The 21,574-nt window shown below is 44.7% G+C and overlaps 1 protein-coding gene across 20 annotated transcripts in view; it reads left to right on the top strand.

The window, feature by feature from the left end:
• The window catches only part of PPFIBP1 (PPFIA binding protein 1), a 92,802-nt gene that overhangs the window by 32,752 nt on the left and 38,476 nt on the right, over window positions 1–21,574 (top strand). For 16 of the 20 annotated variants that reach the window (XM_027693602.1, XM_027693598.1, XM_027693605.1 and 13 more), the window contains exons 3-4: window positions 15,411–15,572; window positions 17,244–17,449. In XM_027693602.1, coding sequence (XP_027549403.1) covers window positions 15,509–15,572; window positions 17,244–17,449 — 270 coding nt within the window. In that variant the 5' untranslated portion in view covers window positions 15,411–15,508. The other 4 variants (XM_027693584.1, XM_027693587.1, XM_027693588.1 and 1 more) reach the window with 4 other exon arrangements.

Below are 21,574 nucleotides of genomic sequence, written 5' to 3'. Positions count from 1 at the left end.
GTCTGGCAATGGAGCAAACTCACAGCTTACAAGTGCTCACAGGAGCCTCTTTGTGGATTTGGTTGCTTTTGGTCCAAGACCTCAGCACAGATTTCCACAATTGCTCCTTTTCCCATTTTGCTTTTCCCTTTCCCACCCTGTCCTTCTTGGTACAACAGTGGGATAGTGTTTATTCTTCCCTTGTGGATTTGGACACTGATGGAATTTATAGAATTATAGAATGGTTTGGGTTGGAAGGGACATTAAAGATCATCCAGTTCCAACCCCCTGCCATGGGCAGGGACACCTTCCACTAGCCCAGGTTGCTCCAAGCCCCATCCAACCTGGCCTTCGACACTTCCAGGGATGGGGCAGCCACAGCTTCTCTGGGCAACCTGTGCCAGGGCCTCATCACCCTCACAGGAATTTCTTCCTAATATCCAATCTAAAGCTACTCTCTGTCAGTGTGAAGCCATTCTCCCTTGTCCTGTCACCACAGTTCCTGATGAACAGTCCCTCTCCATCTTCCTTGTAGGCCCCTTCAGATACTGGAAGGTGCTCTGAGGTCTCCATGAGACCTTCTCTTCTCATATTTGTTTTATCTACAGGGTGTGTGGTGTATAAATAAATGTAACACCTTTGCATCCTGTGAATATTTAGAGTAGCCAGCCTTGCCTTCACCTGTGTGTTCCTGCTCCTTTATAGCCTGTCTTAGAATTTCCTCTAGGGACCTTATTTGCAGCTAGGGTATTGTGTGCTCTGGGTGGCTCCTGCAAGTGCTCCTCTAGGTCAGATGTCTGGTGCCGGGCTGTTTCTTGGTGTGATATTAAGGTGTACTTCCCTATTCCATGGGGTGTTGTCAGCCAGTGACAATCCCCTGTCACTAAAGGCAAGGACAGCCCTGCTTTGAGCTGCTGGGGTAGCTGCCTGTTGGGAGGATGGGGAAGAGAAGCCCCTCGACGTTGCTGCATCAGTAGGACTGTGAGTGCAGTCAGTTGTGACAGCGAGGAGCCGTGTAGGTACACGGCAAACAGCAGTTATGGCCTGCGTCTGTCTCCCTGAATGCCTCTGCTATCTGATCAGTTGTCAACATCTGTTAATTCCTGCTGCCACAAAACATGCAGGCACTTCTGAGGGTTGTGTTATTAAGGGTGTGTGCTGTGTATAATTTACAGTGTGTTGTGACAGCCCTGATCCGCGCCGTGGAGCGCTGACACACGCCTGAGTTCCGATCTCCTGTGTTATCCAAAGTGAGTTTGGAGCCTTGCTGGAGTTACAGCAGGAGAGGAGATGTGTGTGGTCATGTTCCCCTCATCAGACATTTGCATGGGGCTCTTTGGAGCAGAGAGTTGCTGGCCTGCAGCCACGCCAGCGTCTTGGGAGCTTGTCAGATCTGGCAAGCAAAGGAGTACCAGGCTGGGTTACAGTTCCTGGACAAGAAACTTCCAAGGAACAGGCTGCTGATGCAGAGATACCAGAGACGTCCTTGTCTTGTGGTGCCATGTGTGTTCTGACACGCAGGCTGAGTGTGTTTCTCCGTTTTTGTTGTTACTTGGTATTTTCTGACTTCAGAACAGCACTGTTATATTCTAGTGTGGTGAGAACAAACACTGGATTCTCCTCTCCCCCAGTTGTAAAGGATTTGCAGTTCAGTTGTTTGAAATCTGCAGGGGGGTGTAGCATTGGTTATTGATGAGATAACACTTGTTCAGTCACAAGTTGAATATCCACCTGCCCTGAGCACAGTTTAAGTGCAGCTCCACGCTGCTCCTAGAGAAACCTGGATGCTATTTCCACATGGAGCACTGTCTTTTTCCCTCCTGGTCCAAAGTTCCCCCAAGTGAGACGTTTCCACAGGTGAGAATTTCGCACAGGTGGTTGAACACATGCTCTGCTAACCCGTTCAAACAGCCCTGAAGGCCCCAGAGGAACAGGAGCCCCAGCTCAGGTGAGCAGCTTTTAACCTAAGCCCTTCAGGGGGACTGGTTTAGCTAAGCTGTCTCTTTTGATTTAATGCCCAGTTTACTTCACCTTTATGTCTGTCTTCATTGAGTTCTCTTGAGTTTGGCAGCTGGAATTAGGAAAATAGTGTCTCTCTCACAGCATGGAGTTGGCAGACTGCTGTGTAGAGGTCCAGAATTGTTGACCCCACCTAAGATGGAAATTTCCTGCCTTGGACCACACTGCTGGAGTACCAGGAGAGGTAGGCAGTGTAGGCAGCATAAGCAGTGTAGTCCTGCCTGATTATATAAAACACAAGGGAACATAGACAAAGTCAATCTCTGCAAAGAAACCCCAAATGCCGGTGGTATCTTTCCGAAGTCACACCGTTGCCACAGTGGCATCAACACAGGATGCAGGATTTGGGGGCTGTTCTCCAGAGTTCTGAGTTGGAAGAGGGTGGCCAGAACTGGGAATGCTCTCCAGGACAGAGGACAGGGTTGGTATTTCAGGGTAGAAACAGCCAGTTAAAGTTTCTTTTCCTCAAACAAAGACATTTTCATAAATCATAAGCAACTTTTGCCTGAGTAACATAAAAGTAGGTCTGCAGAAGCTTTGAAATGGGCACAGAAAGGTCAAGAGTGTGACAGCATCAGCTCATTGATATTGAGACACAATAATGCAGCAGAGGGAATTAAACCCCTACTGTTTGGAAGTATTTAATCAGCTGACAGTGCTGCTTCAGATCTTGCATCTTGTAAAATACAGCACATCACATTACTTCATCTTGGATAGAGCTCCACTTTCTTTTTAAAGATAATTTAAATATTAAGAGAGAGGAGAGGAAAAAAAAACAAAAAACCCCAAACCAGAGCACAGAAATGGCAATTTAGTATTCTTGACATTTTCAGAAAGCTGCTTAAGATTATCCCCTTAAAACGGCAGATTTCGCCTGCAAGTCGAGTGCAGGAGCAGGAACTGATATTAAATATTAATTAAATAATTAAAATATTAGGAGAGGCCTGAATGCATTTATGATCCTTGAGACATTTGCAGGAAACAAGAGCTTGCTATTTGGAACTGTCAGAAGTTTGAATAAAGGGCAAAAAGCAAATCCCCAAAAGCTAACTGCATAACTCTGATACCTCCACTGCCAGAGATGTGCTTGTTACCACGTAGAGAGATATTCCTGGGATTTTTTTCCCCTTCTTTTTTCTAAATGTACTTGTGCAACCTTTTGTTTTAATGTTGGATGTTGAATCAGAATTTAGATAAACTGGGGTCATGATTACTGTTATACATTGTTATATTTATGGCCAGATGGACTTTTGTCTAAAAATGTACCAAAATTGATGAAAAAAGAAGAAAGAGTGGCTCTCCCAAGGATCTACCATGTAGACCGTGCTTTTAAAATTTTTTTTAATAGAGTTGAAATTATTCTGGGTATTTTCTTTTTCTCTCACCTCGCAACATCAAGGAGTTAGGCTTCTGCAAAGATTCTTTACTTTGGCTTAAAAAATGGAGTAAGAAAAGTTGGGAGATCAAAAGATAATCTGTTGGGTAAGGTCTCTAACAGCAGGATCAGTTGTGTGGAGCATGTTGCTGTTTCATTTTGGAAAGCACTACTTTGACACTTCTATTAAACTTGTATTTTAAGGCAACAAGTTTAATATTATCCACCTGTATTTTCCACTCAGATTGTATTGCAAGAAATCCTACACTCAGACAATGAGAAAGAAACCCTTGTTTAAAATTTCTAACCTTCAGTAACTTTTTAAGGTAATGCATTTTCCAATGGGGGGAAACTGTGGTTAATGAAATAGAGGAGTTGGACCCAATGAGCTTTGTGGGTCCCTTCCAACTCAGAATATTCTGTGATTGTGTGAAGTGTGGGGGGAATTACAGGAACACCCAAATGTGCCAACTTGAGCACACAGTTGGAGTGTCTGAGCTTCGAAGTTTGTCTCAGAGAAGTCCTTGTGTTGTAGCATTTAAGCAGTTGGAGCTTCCTTGTAGTCTGGCTAGTCCAGAGGAGGCTGCCAAGGTGATCAAAGGGATGGAGGACCTCTCCTATGAGGAAAGGCTGAGAGAGTTGGGATTATTCAGCTTGGAGAAGAGAAGGCTTTGGGGTGACCTAATTGTGGCCTTCCAGGACCTGAAGGGAGCCCAAGAGGAAGATGGAGAGAGACTATTTCCAGGGATCTGGAGTGACAGGACAAGGGGGAATGGCTTCAAACTGACAGAGAGTAGCTTTACATTGGATATTAGGGAGAAATTCTTCCCTGTGAGGGTGAGGAGGCCCTGGCACAGGTTGCTCAGAGAAGCTGTGGCTGCCCCATCCCTGGAAGTGTCCAAGGCCAGGTTGGATGGGGCTCTGAGCAACCTGGGGCTAGTGGAAGGTGTCCCTGCCCATGGCAGGAAGTTGGAGTGAGATGATCTTCCCTTCCAACCCAATCCATTCTGTGATAGTAATTCATTTGGAAAAAACCCAAGAGTTTATCAGCAAGACCTGAACCTCTCTGAAGTAAAATACTAATGGTAGCTGTATCCTACCAGCAAATCCTTGGAGTGGCTGAATCCACCTACCTAAGTGGCAGTTTGGTGCTGTAAGGAGGGTGCTGGCTTGTAGGGTTTTTGCAGCCCTGCTGGAGGGGTGGGTGCAGCAGTGGGTTTTTCTGTGAGCAGTTCAGTGCATTTGTGATCCAGAGCTGTCCCCATTTCTGTCCAGGGACTGAAGTGGCAGCCTCACATAGCTGTTCAAACACCTCTGCTGCAGGCTGTTCCCCTATAGTGCTAAATAAATGGTGAGCTGTCCCCCAGAGGAGCTGTGCTATGACAGGACCCCTGTGTGCAGATGTGTGATGATTTACATGCTGCAATAAGGAATGTTTCTTTTCCTAAACAGGGCTGAAGCTGTAGTTCTGTTGTATATGTAAAGTAAACATTCGTGCCGGTTTGGGATTTACTTTTCCCATTTTAAACAGCAGGATCATCACGGTTGAGGCCTTGGCATCACCGGTGTCTTCTGCAAGCCCAGACTAGACTTGTCTCAGTGCTTTTTTTATGTGCACCAGAGTAAGATCCTCCTCTGAGGGAGGATCCCTTCCCAACTTTAGCCAGGGAAACAAAATCTGTAGTCACTGAGAGATAAATATAACCCCCCAGAAACAGTCCCTCCAGTGATGGTCTGTAAGCACGTGAAAAATAGTCAGCCCCAAAAAGGGAAATACAGGGGCAGTAGGTTTTAAAATAGTTATTTTTATAGCTCTCTTATATGTGAAGCAAGAATCAACATTTTTAAAAGTTCTTTAGGGCTTGAGAACAAGTGAAACTTATCTCCAGGTCTCCATATATACCATGAAGGATTTGGCCCCGGATGTTCACGTGGCTTGAAGGAAGCTGGTGGTGATTAGAAAATGTAATGGTTTGTTTAATTCTTTCTGTTTAACTCTGTTATTTGGGGTGGAGTGTTTAGGGGTTTGTTTGGGGGTTTTTTTGGTGGTTTTTTTTTGGCATGGTAATAGAGGACAAGTTCTAGGACCTTCCTTTTTCAGCTGGTGCCCTGTTTCTGTTTGACCTTTGGTACATGAAGAACTCCTCCTTGGCCAGCTGATATAGTGAAAATGGGTGTATAGTTAACATATACCTTTCTACAACACTGAGTCTTGCCCCCCTGCTCCCCAGAGGTTGGGAAAGTGTGAAATACTTTAAATGTCTGCTTCTTTTAGCATCAGACATCTCATTTGGTTTGTGTGTAAGCAGGAAAACTTTGAAGTGCGGTTGAAGTACAAAGGGAAAGTACTTCAAAGAAATATAACTGTTATAAGTGTATCTGATCCCTCGAGGTTTTTGAAGTTTTATCTTGAGATTATATGTTCAGAGGAAGATTTATATGGAAATACTGAGGGTTATTAATTCATCCAAACTAGGATGAGTGTTGGCATTCATTGAACTGTTCCGTGCTAGTTTTAGCTTTGCAGCATGGCAGGCAAGTGATCCTTCACCTTCTGTCTGCCCTGCCAGTGTCCCTGGCACTGTAAGTCTCCAAAGCAAAAGACTGCTACAGAGTGAGACTTGTTCCTTACTGTTATCCCATGAGCAGCAGAAATCCCTGGATATGGCTGAACAAACCCACAGTGTGTTAAACTCCCCAAACTTCTGCTTGGCATCAGTCGCTCTGCTGGGGTTGAGTCCAAGGTGGTCCTTGGTGCTGCATTACAGGTTTTAATAAATATCTTGAACTTTGGGAGAGTTCAGCTCTTGAATCTGAGCCTTTTTTAGGGTTGGGCATCCACTCCTGTACAAGCATGCCCAGCTGTGCTGGAGGAGGGGGGGGTTGTTGTTTTTCCTTTTGGCAAAGAAGGATTCTGGCATCGAAGGTTTTAATTGCAGGAATTATATCAGCAGCTCCCAGTGCTCAAGGGTGTGTGTGTGTGTGCAGGAGGGGCTAATTACATATGTATAAATAATGGGCTAGGCAGAGCTTTTAATCCTGCATATATTGTTCCATCCTTGCCATCATCTGTTGCTGCGGGACTTTGGAAAGTTAGAAAACTGTAAAGTTACACAAGAACCACTTTTCCCCAGTGCAACTGTAAAACAACAGTGAGGTTACTTTTGGTCTTTTTATGTCATAAAAGCATCTTTCAATTAAAATATTATTAAATTACTTTTGTTGTTTTTGAAAGTTTACTTCAATTAGATCTGTAGGTTGAGGGAAGCGACACAGTCAAGCAGCCTGAGATGTTTTTTTTTCCTCTATTGCAGGCTTAAAAAAACCCAAGCGAGGTGATCCTGCTTTCCCATGCCTTGCTTCCCTTCCATGCCTTACTATGTTTCATGTCAAATAAGGACCTTTCTGTGTTCAAACTTTCAGGACATTTGTAGATCCCAAAACTTCCTTCAGCAACCATGTGGCTTAATGATGCTTTTCTTTCTGAACAAAAACCAATATCTCAGTGGAATTATTTCTCTGGAAGATCTCGAGTTTTTAGAGAGTTTATGGGGTAAAATTGGAGAGTCTGTAAACCTGACTGGCTTAAACATGTGGTGGATACCCTTCAGTATCAGCCATGGTCATATTATCCTTATCCTTGGAACCCTCCAGTCCACCCCAGGGTTGTTTCCATTCCCTTGGCACTAATATCCTTGTCTTGTGAGCTCCTCTGAGCCCCAGGCACAGCTCAGCCCCTGCTCCACTGAGTTTTTTAACCTTGGGTGCTGCTGGAGGGCAAAGGGCACCGAGGCATGAAAACATCTTTCTGCAAGGGGGTGGTGAGGAGGTGTGAGTCTGACAGGAAGGCAAATAGGTTGAGATGGGATGGAGAAGACATCTTTTTGGCTCCTCAAGTTGATAGCACATGGCTTTTGTCCTTCATCTCTTGGCACTGGAAGTTGAGTGTTGAAAAGCTCTGTCCCCTGGCTGGAAAAAAAAAAGACTAAAAAAATCTTTGCTTGCTCCAGTGTTACTGAAATCCCTGGTTATCAGTCTCAGGGCTGTGCTTTCCCGAGGGACTGGAGAGTCCCGGGCACTTGGATTCCCATTTGTACTCCCTAAACACAGGCTGTTGATTGGCAAAGGTCAAGCAGGAGTTATTGGCAAAGGGCTTTAATTTAGGAGAAGATGAAAAGGTCCACCAGCTTTTGAGGAGAACAAGAGAAAACCAGAGGAAAAATGGGCCTACAATTATTGTTTCTCACTTCCCCCCATATTTTTTTCTCTTTAAAATTCAGTCCCGGTCCATTATGAGGGAAAAAAAAAATTCCTTAGCCATGTTGAATTTTACCCTTTCTAATTTTTAAAATGCCAAGAGGAGAGAGCTGGCAAATCATGGAATATCAGGGGATTGTTGGTGTTGCAATGGTGGTTCTGGCAACCTCAAGTTCTCAGAGAACATGAGTCTTTGAAAAATGAAAGTATCCTCACACGCAGAGCATGTGCTTCAGATACCACACTCTTCTTTTACATATTACTCCTGAAAGGTAAATCTTAAGACAGCAAAATCCGAGCCAGATAGAAGGGGGAGGATGCAATGTATACACAGATTTTCTACATGAAACAGTTGATGCTGCAAAATTACAAGTTATTGGGTTTTTTGTTGTTTTGTACAGACCCTTATTAAACCACTGTTCAAGGTGAATGTATTTGATTTACTGGTGAGTGCTCTCTACTTTTGCCTTCTGCAGTAACAACACTGAGAGGGTGGATCTGGAAACTCTTAGACTTGAAGACCCAAAATCTAAAGCCAGATCCTCTCAAATCTGGAGGTTTGTGAATTTGACCCTTGGACCCAACCCATTAAAAGAAAGTGGCACAAGCTATGAAATTGTGTCTAAATGTAGGTCAGTGCTCAGGATTTGGTGGTTCTTAACCTATTTTTAAAAATTACCTTTTGGACTCTCACCTAACAGTGCCTCTTTTGTTCTGTAGCCTTTGTGGCCACAGTGTGTCAGTAACATGTTGCCTGGGGAATGTGAGGCATTTCCTTGCTTGCATGAGAAGTCTTGGAGTGAGGAAGGAATACCTCAATTTTCTAATAAGAGGACCCAAACAAAAGGTGAGAAAATAATGTATTGTTTCTCAGACTCTCTAAGGTGAGTCAGTATTTGAAGATTATGAAATAGTTAACCTTGACACAGGAATGACCTGAATGAAGTATATCTGTGGGTTTTTTTATTTTTGCAAGTTTCCATTTGACCTTGAATTGCTTGTGAGAAAAGAGTGAAAGTGAGTCTGAGGAGGGTTTGGAGGCAGGTATTGGCATTCCAGGGCTGCTGTACAGGGAAGGAGCTGCATCCCTGCCATCCAGCAATCACAGAGCCCACTTGTGCATCACAAAACCACACAACCTGTCAAGTTTTGAAAATTCCTTTCAATTGCAACACAAAAAGAAGAAAAAAAAGAGCTGCTGGAGAATAGGGTGGCAGAGATAAGCAGGCAGAATGATTTCAGTACTGCAGACCAAAATAAAGGGTTTGCTTTGTAGTGGGAGACGAATGTAAGCCATAAACCTTGACTCAGAGACTTTGGGTGTTTATATAAGCTGTTTGCTGTGTATGCTTCTCAGTCAGAGTATCTGAAGGATGATTATCTTGGCAAGGCTTAGCTTTTGATTAACGACTAATGTGTTTAACAAATTTTAAGGCAAAGTGCAGAATGCACGAAGCTGGTTGGTAGTAAAAGTTGCTATGTGATTTGAAGTAAGTTTTTCCCAGGTATAAACAGTTACATCTTGGAAGGGCTTCCGTGCTTTATGCTTTCAAAATACTTTTAAGTCGTTTCTGTGGCCTGATAACTTTTATCTCAAGGTGTTTCTTACATGCTGTGTGGGATGGGCTTCTATCCTCAGTGTGCTTCCATTCATTTTTATCAGTTAAAGGAAATAAATAATGTTTGTTGTGTAATAAAGAAATAATGAAATTCAGGGAACAAAGAAAGGATCTGGACTTAGGGAACAAAGGGACATTTGTTGCCCTTTTTGCAGTCCTGCGTCATAGGAGAACGGTCTTGCTTTGATGTCACTGCTCAGCAAATTCAAAAAGAAAATTATTTATGGATATAAAAATAAATAGACATTAGCAGTTTAAAGTGAGCCTTTGCCAACATTTGGGTTGGTTTTGTCTGTAATAATGTTTATCCTTTTTGCATGGTTGAGTGTTGGGCTCTTGGAGGGTGCTGAGCCCGGCACCACTGGGCTCCTGCTTCAGGGACAGGGATCCTCGTAGCCATCTTCCCAAAATGGAGCACTTGGACATGGAAGGACCAGCCAGATGATGTGCCTGGTCTCTCTTTCTGCCTCTGCCTGTTAAGCCACTGTTGGATTGAGAGCTCAGGTACCTGCTGGGAAGAACCAAGCAGAGAGTAGCTGCTCCACACCTCTGGAAAGGGGGGCAGTGTCTAAATTACTTGGCCAAAAGCACGTCTGGGCCCTAACTAGTTTCCTCTCACTGCCTCATGCTCAGATATTTCTCTATGTTATTCCCATTAAGATATGCAATATGTTCAACAAAGATCCATTTTCTTTTTTAGTTTCTTCTTTCAGGCCTGGATGGAATGAAATGAAGCTGGTTTTACATTAGAATAAATGTTAATGACTCTTAGTGTAAATGATCTGAATATATTCATTAGTAAGTGTTGAACTGCTACTGACTGGTGGCACTAGAGTTGAGCATCTTCAAAACATCCCATGAAAAACTGTGCCAGAGATTGAGACTGAATTCATTTGAAACCATTTTTAATTTTGATTGAAATGTGTTTTGCAAATAAGCCTCTGTGTGTTTGTGTTTCTCTTCTTGCCTTCCAGAAGACAAATAGATGTGTCTGAAATGACATTTGTCTTCATGAAGTAGAGCTTTATTTTATAAAAATTAATTGCTAAGGGTGTATTGTTTTAGTGTTGTGAGGCAAGAAAGGTGAATTCAGAAGTTGCTTTATACCTCTCTTGCAGTCATCTCATAGATGTAGGACTGAGAATGCAGGACATGGATTTTGACAGCATTTGGGGTCTTACTTTTGCTATGGAACAGGATACCCCCCCCATAAAACATGACTGCAATTTCTTAGCTTTTTTATTTGGCTTTCATGGTAGAGTGGAGGGTGATAGCCTGATCTTGGGGGTCCTTTTTTAACTCTCCCTAACAAGCCCTAATCAAGATTTTTAATTTCTGTGCATCAAAATTTCCTGGCTTAAGAAGCTTTTACGTGTGAATGGGAGAGCTGGGAAACTCAAACCATCCATCTTACTGCATCATATCATAACAAAAACCTGGAGCTGATGCTTTATTTCCCAACAGTGAGCATTTGCAGCCCATGTGCAGAGAGAGGAAGGAGGGTGGGACAAAAGGGCAGCCCCTGCCCTTCCTCAGGGAGGTCACATCCAGAGCACGGTGTGTCCTTTGGCCTTCAGACCTGCTGGCAGCTGATCCTCCCAAGCTCTGGGAACCTCTGGGTTTTAAAGCCTGGTGTGTTTTGCAGGTGGACATCCAGGATGAGACCACCACCAAAACAACAACAAAAATAGGCTTGAGGATGTTGCCCCTCGATGCTTCTGTGTGTGTTGTTTGATCTAGAGAAGAGGCAGCCTCTGGGTGGGAAAACTATCATTTCCTACATATGTAAAATGCTTAAGTGCTTTTTTTTTTTTCTCTTCTTTTTGAAGTCTGCCATCTTAATTAAATATCTGATTTTGAAATCCATATTCAGGCAGCATCCAAAAGACTGCAGTTCCATTCACAAAGCCCCTTGTTTTTTGTTTTTGGTTTTTTCCCCTGGCTTTCCTCGTGTTTATTTGCAGGGCAGCATTTTGTTTTCTCTGTGAGCCGTTTGGAAAACGTCTTCACAAGCGCTGTAGCCAGAGGGTTTGTATGTCATTCAAAAATAAAAATAAAAAATCTCCACCTACTGAAAAGTGAACAGCACAGCCCTAGCAACCAGCTGGTGCTTTCCAACCAGAGGAAGGGACATTAAACAAGTAAGACCAAATTGCATCTTCTCTTTGGCCTGGGATGCTGTAGAAATGCCAGGTAGTGATAAGATTAATCCTAACTGAGAGTGGAGAGAGCTGCATTTGTGGTTTATTTTATTTTTTTTCATGGTGGGTTGTAAATATAGCCTTGGCAAAGCAGTTCTTGTCGGCACAAGCAAGGTGTTCAGCTGAGAGCTCTGCAAGGGAGACCTGCCTCTCTAAAAACACCCCCCACACCCCATCTTGCACTGGTTGTGCACACAGGAAGGTAAGTGTTGTTTTCTTGGAAAGCAAGAAAGTTATCTGAAATGGTCTGACAGACAGGGAGGGCGCTGTCAGTACTTCCCTCTCAGGTGTGTTGTCAGTGATGTTGTGCCAGGGGTGGATTTCATGCATCTGTCTCCTCTGTGCACCTTGATATCTCATCCATCTGCCGTGTCTTAGATCCATCTGTCTTAAAATCATGATTCCCCCCCTTTTCTTTTTTTTTTTCCCTTCCTGCTTTTGTGGATGAAGGGAATTTAAACTGCTTGTCATCATTAGCTATTCCTTGTTTTCCTAAGGAGCCCCACTGCACTCCTCCAAGATGGATTTTCATTCGTGTTACTTGTGTGGTTTTCCTTAATCACTGCCAAGAAAAAAAAAAACAACCCGAAGTCTTGAGTGTTCTCTTATGTTTTATATGTATTAGACCAAAGCTGTAAAGAGGAAAGAATGGAACATACATATGGGGAAAGCTGTGCTGTGTTAGTGGCCAGCTGAGGCTCCTCTCAAAGTTTGGGAAGTCACAGGCAGCCTTGGTGTCCTTCAGTAGGCGCAGGGAATAACCACTGGTGTTTAATTATTGTTGTCCTCTTTCCTGTAGTGCACTGATTTATGAGTTGTGTTTCTTTGGCTCCCTCTGCTCCCACTCTTCCCACCCTCTCCCTCCTGCAGTCTGTTGTCTGTTCTGGTATCCTGCAGTTTGGTTCTTTGGTCTGCTGGGGTACGAGGTCCCATGTCCTCTCTGCCCATCCATGTGCTGGTGATGGTGTGCAAAGCCCAAAAATGATTCTATGCCTTTCCCAGGGAAGGACTCTTTATTTTCCTATCACAGCAGTTTTACTTCCTGACTGCTGGATGGGCTGCACTGTGCTGGGAAGGTGGCCAGAGCAGGATGTGCTGTTCCAGGCTGGTTTTCAATGACCACTTTAGGACCAAATAACCGGAGAAATGGGATTTTTTTGTTGCATCATCTCCAGCTGTTCGGCTTGGGGGCTTTTTGTTCTTTCTCATTTCACCTCTCCAAGTTTCTCAGCTGTAGGCTCGGTCAGGCTGCTGACAGATGCTCTGTGAGTGGTTTTTGGAGATTGGTGTGTTTGCAGGGACTTGCTTCAGTAAGTTTTATCTTAAAATTGCTCTCAGCAGCACAGCTCCTCTGGCCGAAGCAGTGGAGGAAGCTCTGTGCAGACTGACAAGTATCTTTCCTTGGAGGTAGAGCCAGGTAAGAGTGGAATAGATGCTGGAGATCTCTTGGATCCTGTTGGCACCACTGTCTGCCACTGCTGCTCTGGTCAGCACAGCTGTCCTAGGGTTTTTGGCAACCATGGACAAACCCTTTGTTTAGGAAAAGCAAGGAGCATTTTTTTTGGAAACATGAGGGGTGATTGTGCCTGGATGGTGCCTACAGCCATGGCTTTATTATGCAAGTGTAAATTAGCAGTTCCTTGTCCCCAGCTCACATATTTCCTAGACAGAAGGTGAGAAACCGGGGATGCCCTGTGATTATGGAACACTCCTGTTCCTTTGTGTGTTTTTAGCCTCCAGGAGGCTTTTCCTGGGCAACCTCCTCAGTATTTAATGCTGTATTTAATGCTTGATCATGACCTGCACTGAACACACTGATAGGGAGGTGGGAAGGCACCACTGGAGGTCTCCAGCCCTTCCCCTGCCCAAAGTAGGGATTCCCAGGGCAGGCTGCACCACACAGGATCCAGGTGGGCTGTGAGTGGCTCCAAGGATGGAGAGCTCAAAAGGGCAGCCCTTTCAGTGCTTGCCATTCTTGCAGTAACAAAACTTTTAAAAATTGTTTCTTTTTGTTTAGGTTTTTTTTTCCTTCCCCCTTTTTAAGTCCTAAGTGGAATTTCCTGTGTTTTAATGTGTGCCCATTGCCTCTTGTCATGTCACTGGGCACCAGTGAGAAGAGCCTGTTTCTGTCTTCTTTACTCCCCCATCAGGTATTTCTGCAAATTGTGGGCACTCCTGATTCCCAGACATTAATTGACTATTGCAGGTTTGTGGTTGCTTTGCACTGTTGGTCCTTTTTCACTTAAAACTGTGAGGAAGTCAGTGTTTTGCCCGGGGGCAGCAGCAGCCCCAGACTTTCCATGTGCCCTTCGCCCTCAGAGGGAAATCCACCACAGATCTTCACACTCTGCCTTCACAGACACCCATATTTGAGCAGGACCTGATTATCGGAGCCAGAAAATCGTAAAGCAGAAAAAAACAGACTGTCTTTAATAATGTTGAAGTGAATGTATTTGCAAAAGCTGCATTTTCTGCTCATTTTTATCAGGCACCAAACCAAATGTCTTGTAGGATCTGTATATTGTACTGGTTGAAGGTGAAGGTTTACATTGTGTTTAAAATCAGGCTTTCTCCTTGAAAGTTGAAAGTCTTCAGTAACAATGCTGCTGCATTTTTTAAGATCTGCACCATCTTAACTTACAGGTATTTTGACTGTTTCAATTCTCTTGGCCCTTCTGACTCTGACAACTAAATAACAAAGCAAGGCCTTTGCCAAAAATGCAGCAGCCTTTGTGCTGTCGTTCAGAAGTCACCTTAGGGTTTGGACCTACTTCATGTAATCAGAGTGTTGTTATGGAAGATGAAATGTTTGTTGGCATTTTAAGAATAGCATTTCAGCAAAAGCCAGCTGGCAGCCTCCAATAAGAGCTACTTCCCAGCTGGGTCAAACCAATAAGGTGACTCACAAGAGGGAAAATTCAGTTTATACCATGAATTTTTGTTTTGCTTTGTTTTTTTGTAGACTGTTTTCTAGGACTTCTGCCAGAGGTGCTGTGAAAAACTTTCTTAATTGCTTATGTTGGGGCAAATGTCAGCAGCAGTGTGGCCTAATACAAAACCCAAATGGCAGGGCATGCAAAGGTTAAAGCGAGTTTTCCTTCCTGGTGTTTCTTTAGCTTTGTTCCCTAACTATATTTATAGCAGGGCAGTCTCACTTGCCTTAGATGAAAGTCAAGGCAATCTGGGCTATTTTGGTCGTTTGTGTGTCCCTTGTGCCGGGATAGAGGGATTGGGAATTCCTCTGGCCTGTGCAGCTCCACTGCAGCCAAATTCCGAAGCACCTGCTTAACTTGTAGCACATCAGGATTTCAGGTCTAGTTCACCTGCCCAAGCAGCATGTTTGCTTTTCCAGACTCTGCTGGAAATACTCCTTTGGGGACCACCTCTGGCTTTTAGGAGTTTGAAGGTAAGATCAGGTAAAAATCTTTTTAGGAGTTTGAGGGTAAAAATGCAATCATTGTTAGGGTGTGAATCTGCTAAACTCAGAGCAATGTCTTGGCAGGGATACTCTTTGCCTGTACACTAAATCCACTGCGTCATGGCCATCTGAGATATTCTGCCTGCAAGCAAATAGTTGCATGCCTGGGACTTCTGGATTGTCAGATATCCAAAAATCTCGACCAAATGGTCAGAATCCTGTTTTTCTATACCAGCAAGCTCTTGGGGAGAAAAATATAGCAGGCACACACTTGGTTTATTGCTGAGGTGCAGCTTCCTTTTAGTGACAGAAGTGTCTCCTGTGTGAGCTCCTGGAAGTGCCATGTGGGATTTCAGTGGCGTGGACCTGTGGGCAGAGCAGGCCATGGGCTGACCAACAGTAGCATCTGGGTCATCAGATTGGAGCTTTGATTCCTTGGTGCCAGTTCCTGCCTGGTGGTGAACACCTCTGGGTCTCCTGCTGGTCAGCAAACGATGTCTGAATTCAGAGAACACGCAGTGAAATGTAATTGTCTTTTGCAGATTAAATTGCAGACTTGAGGCTTTGGACCCAGCTCATGCTCCTGGTGTTTTCTTGCTCCTTATGGTGTAGCTGGTGATTGTTCCTGAGAAGAGAGAAGATGATGAGTGATGCAAGTGACATGCTGGCTGCGGCTCTGGAGCAGATGGATGGCATCATAGCAGGTAAAAACTTGGGGCAGCTGCCTCCTTTTGCTTTTTGGGTCTTCCCTTCTCAGGAGGACAGAGTTTCAGGCTGAGAAGGGGATGTGCTTGTAATTGGTTTAACTCTGAAGAGTTAAAACATGACTTGAATTTTCTTTTCTTTTTTTTTTTTTTTTCAAAATTGGCATGCTTTGGCTCCAAATATTTGGCTTGGACCTGCTTTGAACATGTGAATTTTTTATAAGTACCTGTAAATTGTAAGTGACCCTAGGAGAGCCATCACAAAGAATACAACCTCTGCTTTTTTAGTGAGTTAGAAAATAAAGTACACAACACAGAGGAGCAAAGCAGCAAGAAGCTAATGGTTTAATCCTGTTCCAACAGAACTGTGCAAAAAGCTACCCAAACTGAAAAAAAAATTCTGCAAGAATGGCAACACAGTTATAAAGTTTTTAATAGTTCCACTTAAATAATTTCCCTTAGGGAAACAATAATCATACAGTGCCTGGTTTGTTTGAACAATGACTCTTCTCTGCAGTTTTCCTGAAGATCTTAAGGACACATGGCAGGAACAAATGTAAAGGGGATTCAGTTTGATCATAATGATCTCTAAAAATACATATAAGCTGTGACTTTAGTAATTTTCATAAGTAGACACTGGTATTTGGATCCAGTCAAGTATTTGTGTTTCCAAGAGCCTGAGTTGGTAATGGCAGGATGAGACTTAATATAAAAACAAAATGTGATGTTGGAATGTTTAAGTCACCACAGACTTCATTTAGCCGTGTCTCTGGACAGCTCTATAAAGTAATATAACAAAGAGGTATCAGCTCCTGTGCTGTTGTGGGGATTTTTTTTCTCCTTACTTTTTTTCAAAGGGAGTTTAGCAGAATACTTGGATTTTTGTGGCTTGCCAGATGAAATGAATGAAAGTTCACGGAAGTGCATATCATTGTAGTTTCTAAAAGTTGACAGTGCAAATGAAGGTCTGTCGTGAACACATCTCATTGTGCCGAGGTATTACAGAATTAAGGTCACAAAATCAGTGTACTGGAATTATAGTTGGAATTAGCTAGGTTGACTTCAATCAACCTTAATCTTGAATTCATACTTTCCCTTCTTACTTAATATGTAGCAACTTCTAATGTAGGTCAAATATACATACTGTGGGTTTATGCAAATGAGAGAATTTTCTCTTTATTAACATGCAAATGTCAGTGCTACCATGTCAAATTGCTGGGTTTAAAATCTATTGCCGTGGAGGAGTGATTTGGTCTTTTTATTTATCTTTGTATTTTCCTTTATTCTTTTAAAAAGTTGAAATTCCTTATAGCAGCATAACATATTCCTACATGAAAAATGCAGGGCATGGTTTCCTCTGGACACCATCACTGCCTGCCTGGGATCATTCAGTCTCTACGGGGTGACTCAGGGAGTGTGTTCCCCCCAGAGTACCTTTTGTTTCCGATACATCCTGGGGAGCCTTGAACCCATGGGCACGGTTGTGGCGTTCCCATCCCTTGTGGATCAGCCCACCTCCTTCCTGCTGGAGCTTTCCCAAATGTGTCGGCAGAATCCAGCCCCAGCGCTGAGTTTGGCTGGAATAAACTCCTGCCGGGAACAACCACCGCCATTTCCCAGCGTCCTTCCCGCTTTCCCGGTGTTGACACCGTGTGGTTTTGCTCCTTCCAGGTTCCAAGGCTCTGGAATATTCCAATGGCATCTTCGACTGCCAGTCCCCCACCTCCCCCTTCATGGGGGGTCTGCGGGCGCTGCACCTGGTGGAGGATTTGCGGGGATTGCTGGAGATGATGGAAGCGGATGAGAGAGAAGGACTGCGCTGCCAGATCCCGGACTCCACGGCGGAGGCTCTGATCGAGTGGCTCCAAAGTCAGATGGTACAGTCTCACCTTGTCCTACCCCCTAACAGGCTCATTTTGTGTCTTAGCTAGACTGGCTCTGCTTTATGCAGGTATTAAAAAAGTTTGGAGTAAGTTTTGGGCAACCAAAGGGAAGAGATTTTTGGGTTGGAGGTGCTGCTGTGGTGCCTTGGAAAAGCTGGTGCTCAAATACCTGTTGCGATGGGTTGGGCTCTGCTTTCTTTGATGGGGAAATGGAGGGAGCAAAAAATATTTGGTCACTGCTGTTTCATCTCAGAGGGCTGGGGAAAGACATTTTTATAAGAATTAGATGCTTAGGTGGGGGGAAAAAGTTTCTTTCAAAGGAGGGCAACCAAGATGGGGAAGGGCCTTGAGGGGAAGCCATGTGAGGACACTGAGGGCACTTGGTGTGTTCAGCTGGACAAGAGGAGACTGAGGGGAGACCTCATTGCAGCTACAACTTCCTTGGGAGGGGAAGAGGAGGGGCAGGGACAGAGTTCTGCTCTGTAGGGACCAGGGACAGGACCCAGGGAATGACCTGGAGTTGTGTCAGGGAAGGTTTAAGTTGGATATTAGGAAAAGGTTCTTCCCCCAGAGGGTGGTTGGGCACTGAACAGGCTCCCCAGGGCAGTGGGCGCAGCATTAAGGCTGACAGAGCTCAAGGAGTGTTTGCATGATACCCTCAGGCACATGGTGTGAGTCTTGGGGATGGTCCTGTACAGGGCCAGGAGTTGGACTTGATGATCCTTGTGGGACCCTTCCAACTCGGAATATTCAGTGAATACTTTTCACTAAAAAGCATTTTTGGCAACATGTTTTCTACAGGAACTGGTGTTATTATTGAGTTTCCTTACCTGATTCACACAGAATTGAGTGGTACAAGCTCAGCATCCCTTTAATCTGGGTACCAAACCATATTTATATTTTCTGTGTTTGCGAATCAGCCAGTTTTTATCACCTTACTTTAAAAATACACAGAAATATAACTGACAAGGCAGTTCTTTCCTCACAACTTGGTTTTCCCAAAAAATCAAAGATTATTCAAGTGTAGGTTACCTGAACACTGCTCTGGGAAATAAAATGATGTACTTACCAAAAGGTGAGTTAAACAGCATCATTTTTGAATGATGGTTTTGCCTCCAGGTGTCCTGTGACTTGTGAATTCCGAGCAGGGCCAAGGAGTAGTCCTTGTGTTTGTAGTCTGTGGCAAGGGTTGTGTCATGGTGGTCTGGGTGTGTAGAGGTTTTGGGGAAGCTCCAGCACTGGAACTCAAGAAGTTGGGGTGCAGATCTGGTGAGGGCTGGGTGTGATGCAGGACTGTTGTGTGCGCCCTGTGAATTGCCGCTGTTGGGACAGACGGCCAGACAGCCACCATCGCCTGGTCCCTTCCCAGGATGGGCATCACACCCCTAGAAAGGATTCAGTCACCCTGGAGCCACAGCTGACCTTGCAGAAGGTGTTTTTTATCTCCACAAATGGATTTATTTCAGTGCTCAGAGGACTGCAGGGTGCGGGACTGTGTGTGCTGTGGCTGGCGCTGGGTGACCCTTCGTGCCACCTGCTGTCATGGGGGCTGAGCACAGCAATGTGGGGACAGATGGGGGCCTGGGACTCGTTTCTTGCAGAAAGATTTGAGGGGAGAGCCTTCTTTTTCTGGTTTGTTTTTTTCCCCTTTGCTTTGAGCTACTCCTTTGAAAATGCCTGAAACTTAATGAAGCACGTGGGAGCCTTCCCACTGCCTCCACTGGGATTTGGACCTCGCCTCCACTGTCAAAGTGTGGCAGCCAACGCTGAGATCAGGAGGAGACGGGAGTGACATTCGAGTCAGATCTTTAAAACACACAGAGTTCCTGCCAACATCAGCATTTCCTTCCTGCCTAACGAACAGCAGTGAACATCGCTGTAACTAGTCTGTGTGGAGCAGAAACTGAGGGACATAACAGGTTGCATGCAAGTATGGCCTTTATAAATCAAAAAAATGCCAAATAAACAGTCTTGGAAGGCGAACTCTTTTCCATGGTGTTCAGAGTAATCCGTAGTCCACGGTCGGTGATGCTGATCCACTTTGGAGTAAAGGGGCCCAGCAACGTGGCTGGAGGCTGCAGTGCCTGCTGAGATTAATGAGGTGTGACCTCTTGTGATGGCAAATGTGTGAGTTAGGGATGCCTGGCTGTTGGGATCTGGAGTGAGGTCCTTCAGACCCGCATGATGTGGAATCACCACATGGCAATGAGACAGTGATGGATTTTTATTGCATCCATGGGCTGAGTGGGAGGGGAAGGGCTCTATTGTGCCGTTCAGTTTAGTGTGTCCCGACCACTGGGGAAGATGTGCAGGGGTTGTGAGTACCAGAGATTGCAGAAAATTCCGTCAATGCCTCAATTATTCCTCAGTCTGCCTCAAATTATTCCCCTGTATTCCCCTGGCATCCTCCAAGGCCCTGGGAGGAAAGACTAAACGTTCTACTTATACTTTGCTACAACCACAGGATTTGCAGGTGTCACCAGTGTTGCCAGTCCCTGTGTCAGCAGGAAGGTGTTTAGGTTGGTATTAGGAAAAGGTTCTTCCCCCAGAGGGTGGTTGGGCACTGAACAGGCTCCCCAGGGCAGTGGGCACAGCACCAAGGCTGACAGAGCTCAAGGAGCGTTTGGACAACACTCTCAGGCCCATGGTGTGACTCTTGGGGTGTCCTGTACAGGGCCAGGAGTTGGACTTGATGATCCTTGTGGGTCCCTTACAACTCAGCATATTCTGTGATTCTGTGAAGGATTTGCAGAAAGGTTTTTTGCAACTATGCCCATTGTTACTGAGAAGGGAAGACATTTCCTTTATTTGAAACTGGTTTAATCCTCCACTGGGCTGGAACTGGTGTGTGACATCCCATCCCAAGCTGTAAGCAAGCCTCTTGTGTCTCAGGGGAAAACAAAAATAGTGTTGGCTGCTTCCAAACACTGTATCACAAGAGAAAAATCCTCTCCTGGCCCTGCAGGGAAACCGCTGGTGCCCGAGTTGGGAAAAGGAGATGACAGCAGTCTCCCGAAGTTGCTTCTGTAAAATGGGGCATAGCACTCAGTTCTGCCATGCCAGGATAGGCTGCCCTGTGTTCCTGAACCGCTTCCTTTGTGCTCCTCTCAATGCATCAGGGAAGTCTGTGCCCCTTCAAAAAGGGCCAACGAGTTAAAACCCCTCATGCTGATTTATTTTTCTTTAACTGGTGGGTGCCAGGTGGCCACGTGACACCAGAGCACACAGACAGTGCCTGGGCACGTGGCAGAGCTCTTCCAAGAGAATCCATGGGCTGGTGCCCACGGGGAGCTTGGAAAAGTTGTACATGCAGCTCTCTGCTGCTCAAGTGAGGCAGTTTAACCATAACCTGTCGTTCCAGCTCAAAACTGACCTCCGTGCTGCTGAAACCCTGCTCACGTCTCCACGTGCGCATGGAGGGCACGTGAGCGTCAGGGATAAAATTACAAACAAGGCCATTTGTTCCAAGTCTGGAAAGAGGCTGAGGCCTTTTCTAAGATCAGACACTCTGCTTTTCCTGGGGACCAGACCTGTAATCCATAGCCAGGCCATAACTGTTGCAGAGTTCTGGAGATTTTTCAGAATTCTCTTGTTCAGCAGAAATATTTAGTGTATTCCAGTGTGTGCTTCAGTAAAGCGTGTGCTGTACTCTGGGAAAATGGAGCCTCTGGCTTGAACACAGACAGCAGGATCTGTAACATCATCACCACCAGCAAGAGCATTTTAAATGAAGCTCCACATTTTGCAGCCCTGTTGTGTCCAGCTGGAAGTTGATAGATCTGTCCCTTGGAGGTAATTCTCAGAAATCTTGGTCCCAGTCATGAGAGTTGCTCCAGTTTTTCTTTAGTTGAAACAGACAGTTTTCTTGCTGGTTATTACTTTTCTTGAAAGTGTTTTGGATTTTTTGTTTTTAATTTTTTTTAAAAATACATCTTATGCAACAGCCTTCCCGGAAAGAAGAAACCAACTGTGTCTTGTTAAAAAGAAGAGTGAAGGGAGGGAGTGGGTGGACATTCTCTTCCCACGTCTCAGAGCCATTTTCCCCAAGCTCCTGATCTGAACTTGTGTATATGGGTCCTGTTGAGTGCCTTTCCCTCTTTAAAGGCTGTGCCCCTGGGA

The sequence above is a fragment of the Neopelma chrysocephalum genome, unplaced genomic scaffold (assembly GCF_003984885.1).
Source record: "Neopelma chrysocephalum unplaced genomic scaffold, ASM398488v2 Primary Assembly neopelma1_92, whole genome shotgun sequence".
In the NCBI taxonomy this organism is placed as follows: domain Eukaryota; kingdom Metazoa; phylum Chordata; class Aves; order Passeriformes; family Pipridae; genus Neopelma; species Neopelma chrysocephalum.
This window is presented reverse-complemented; position numbering and strand designations above follow the sequence as displayed.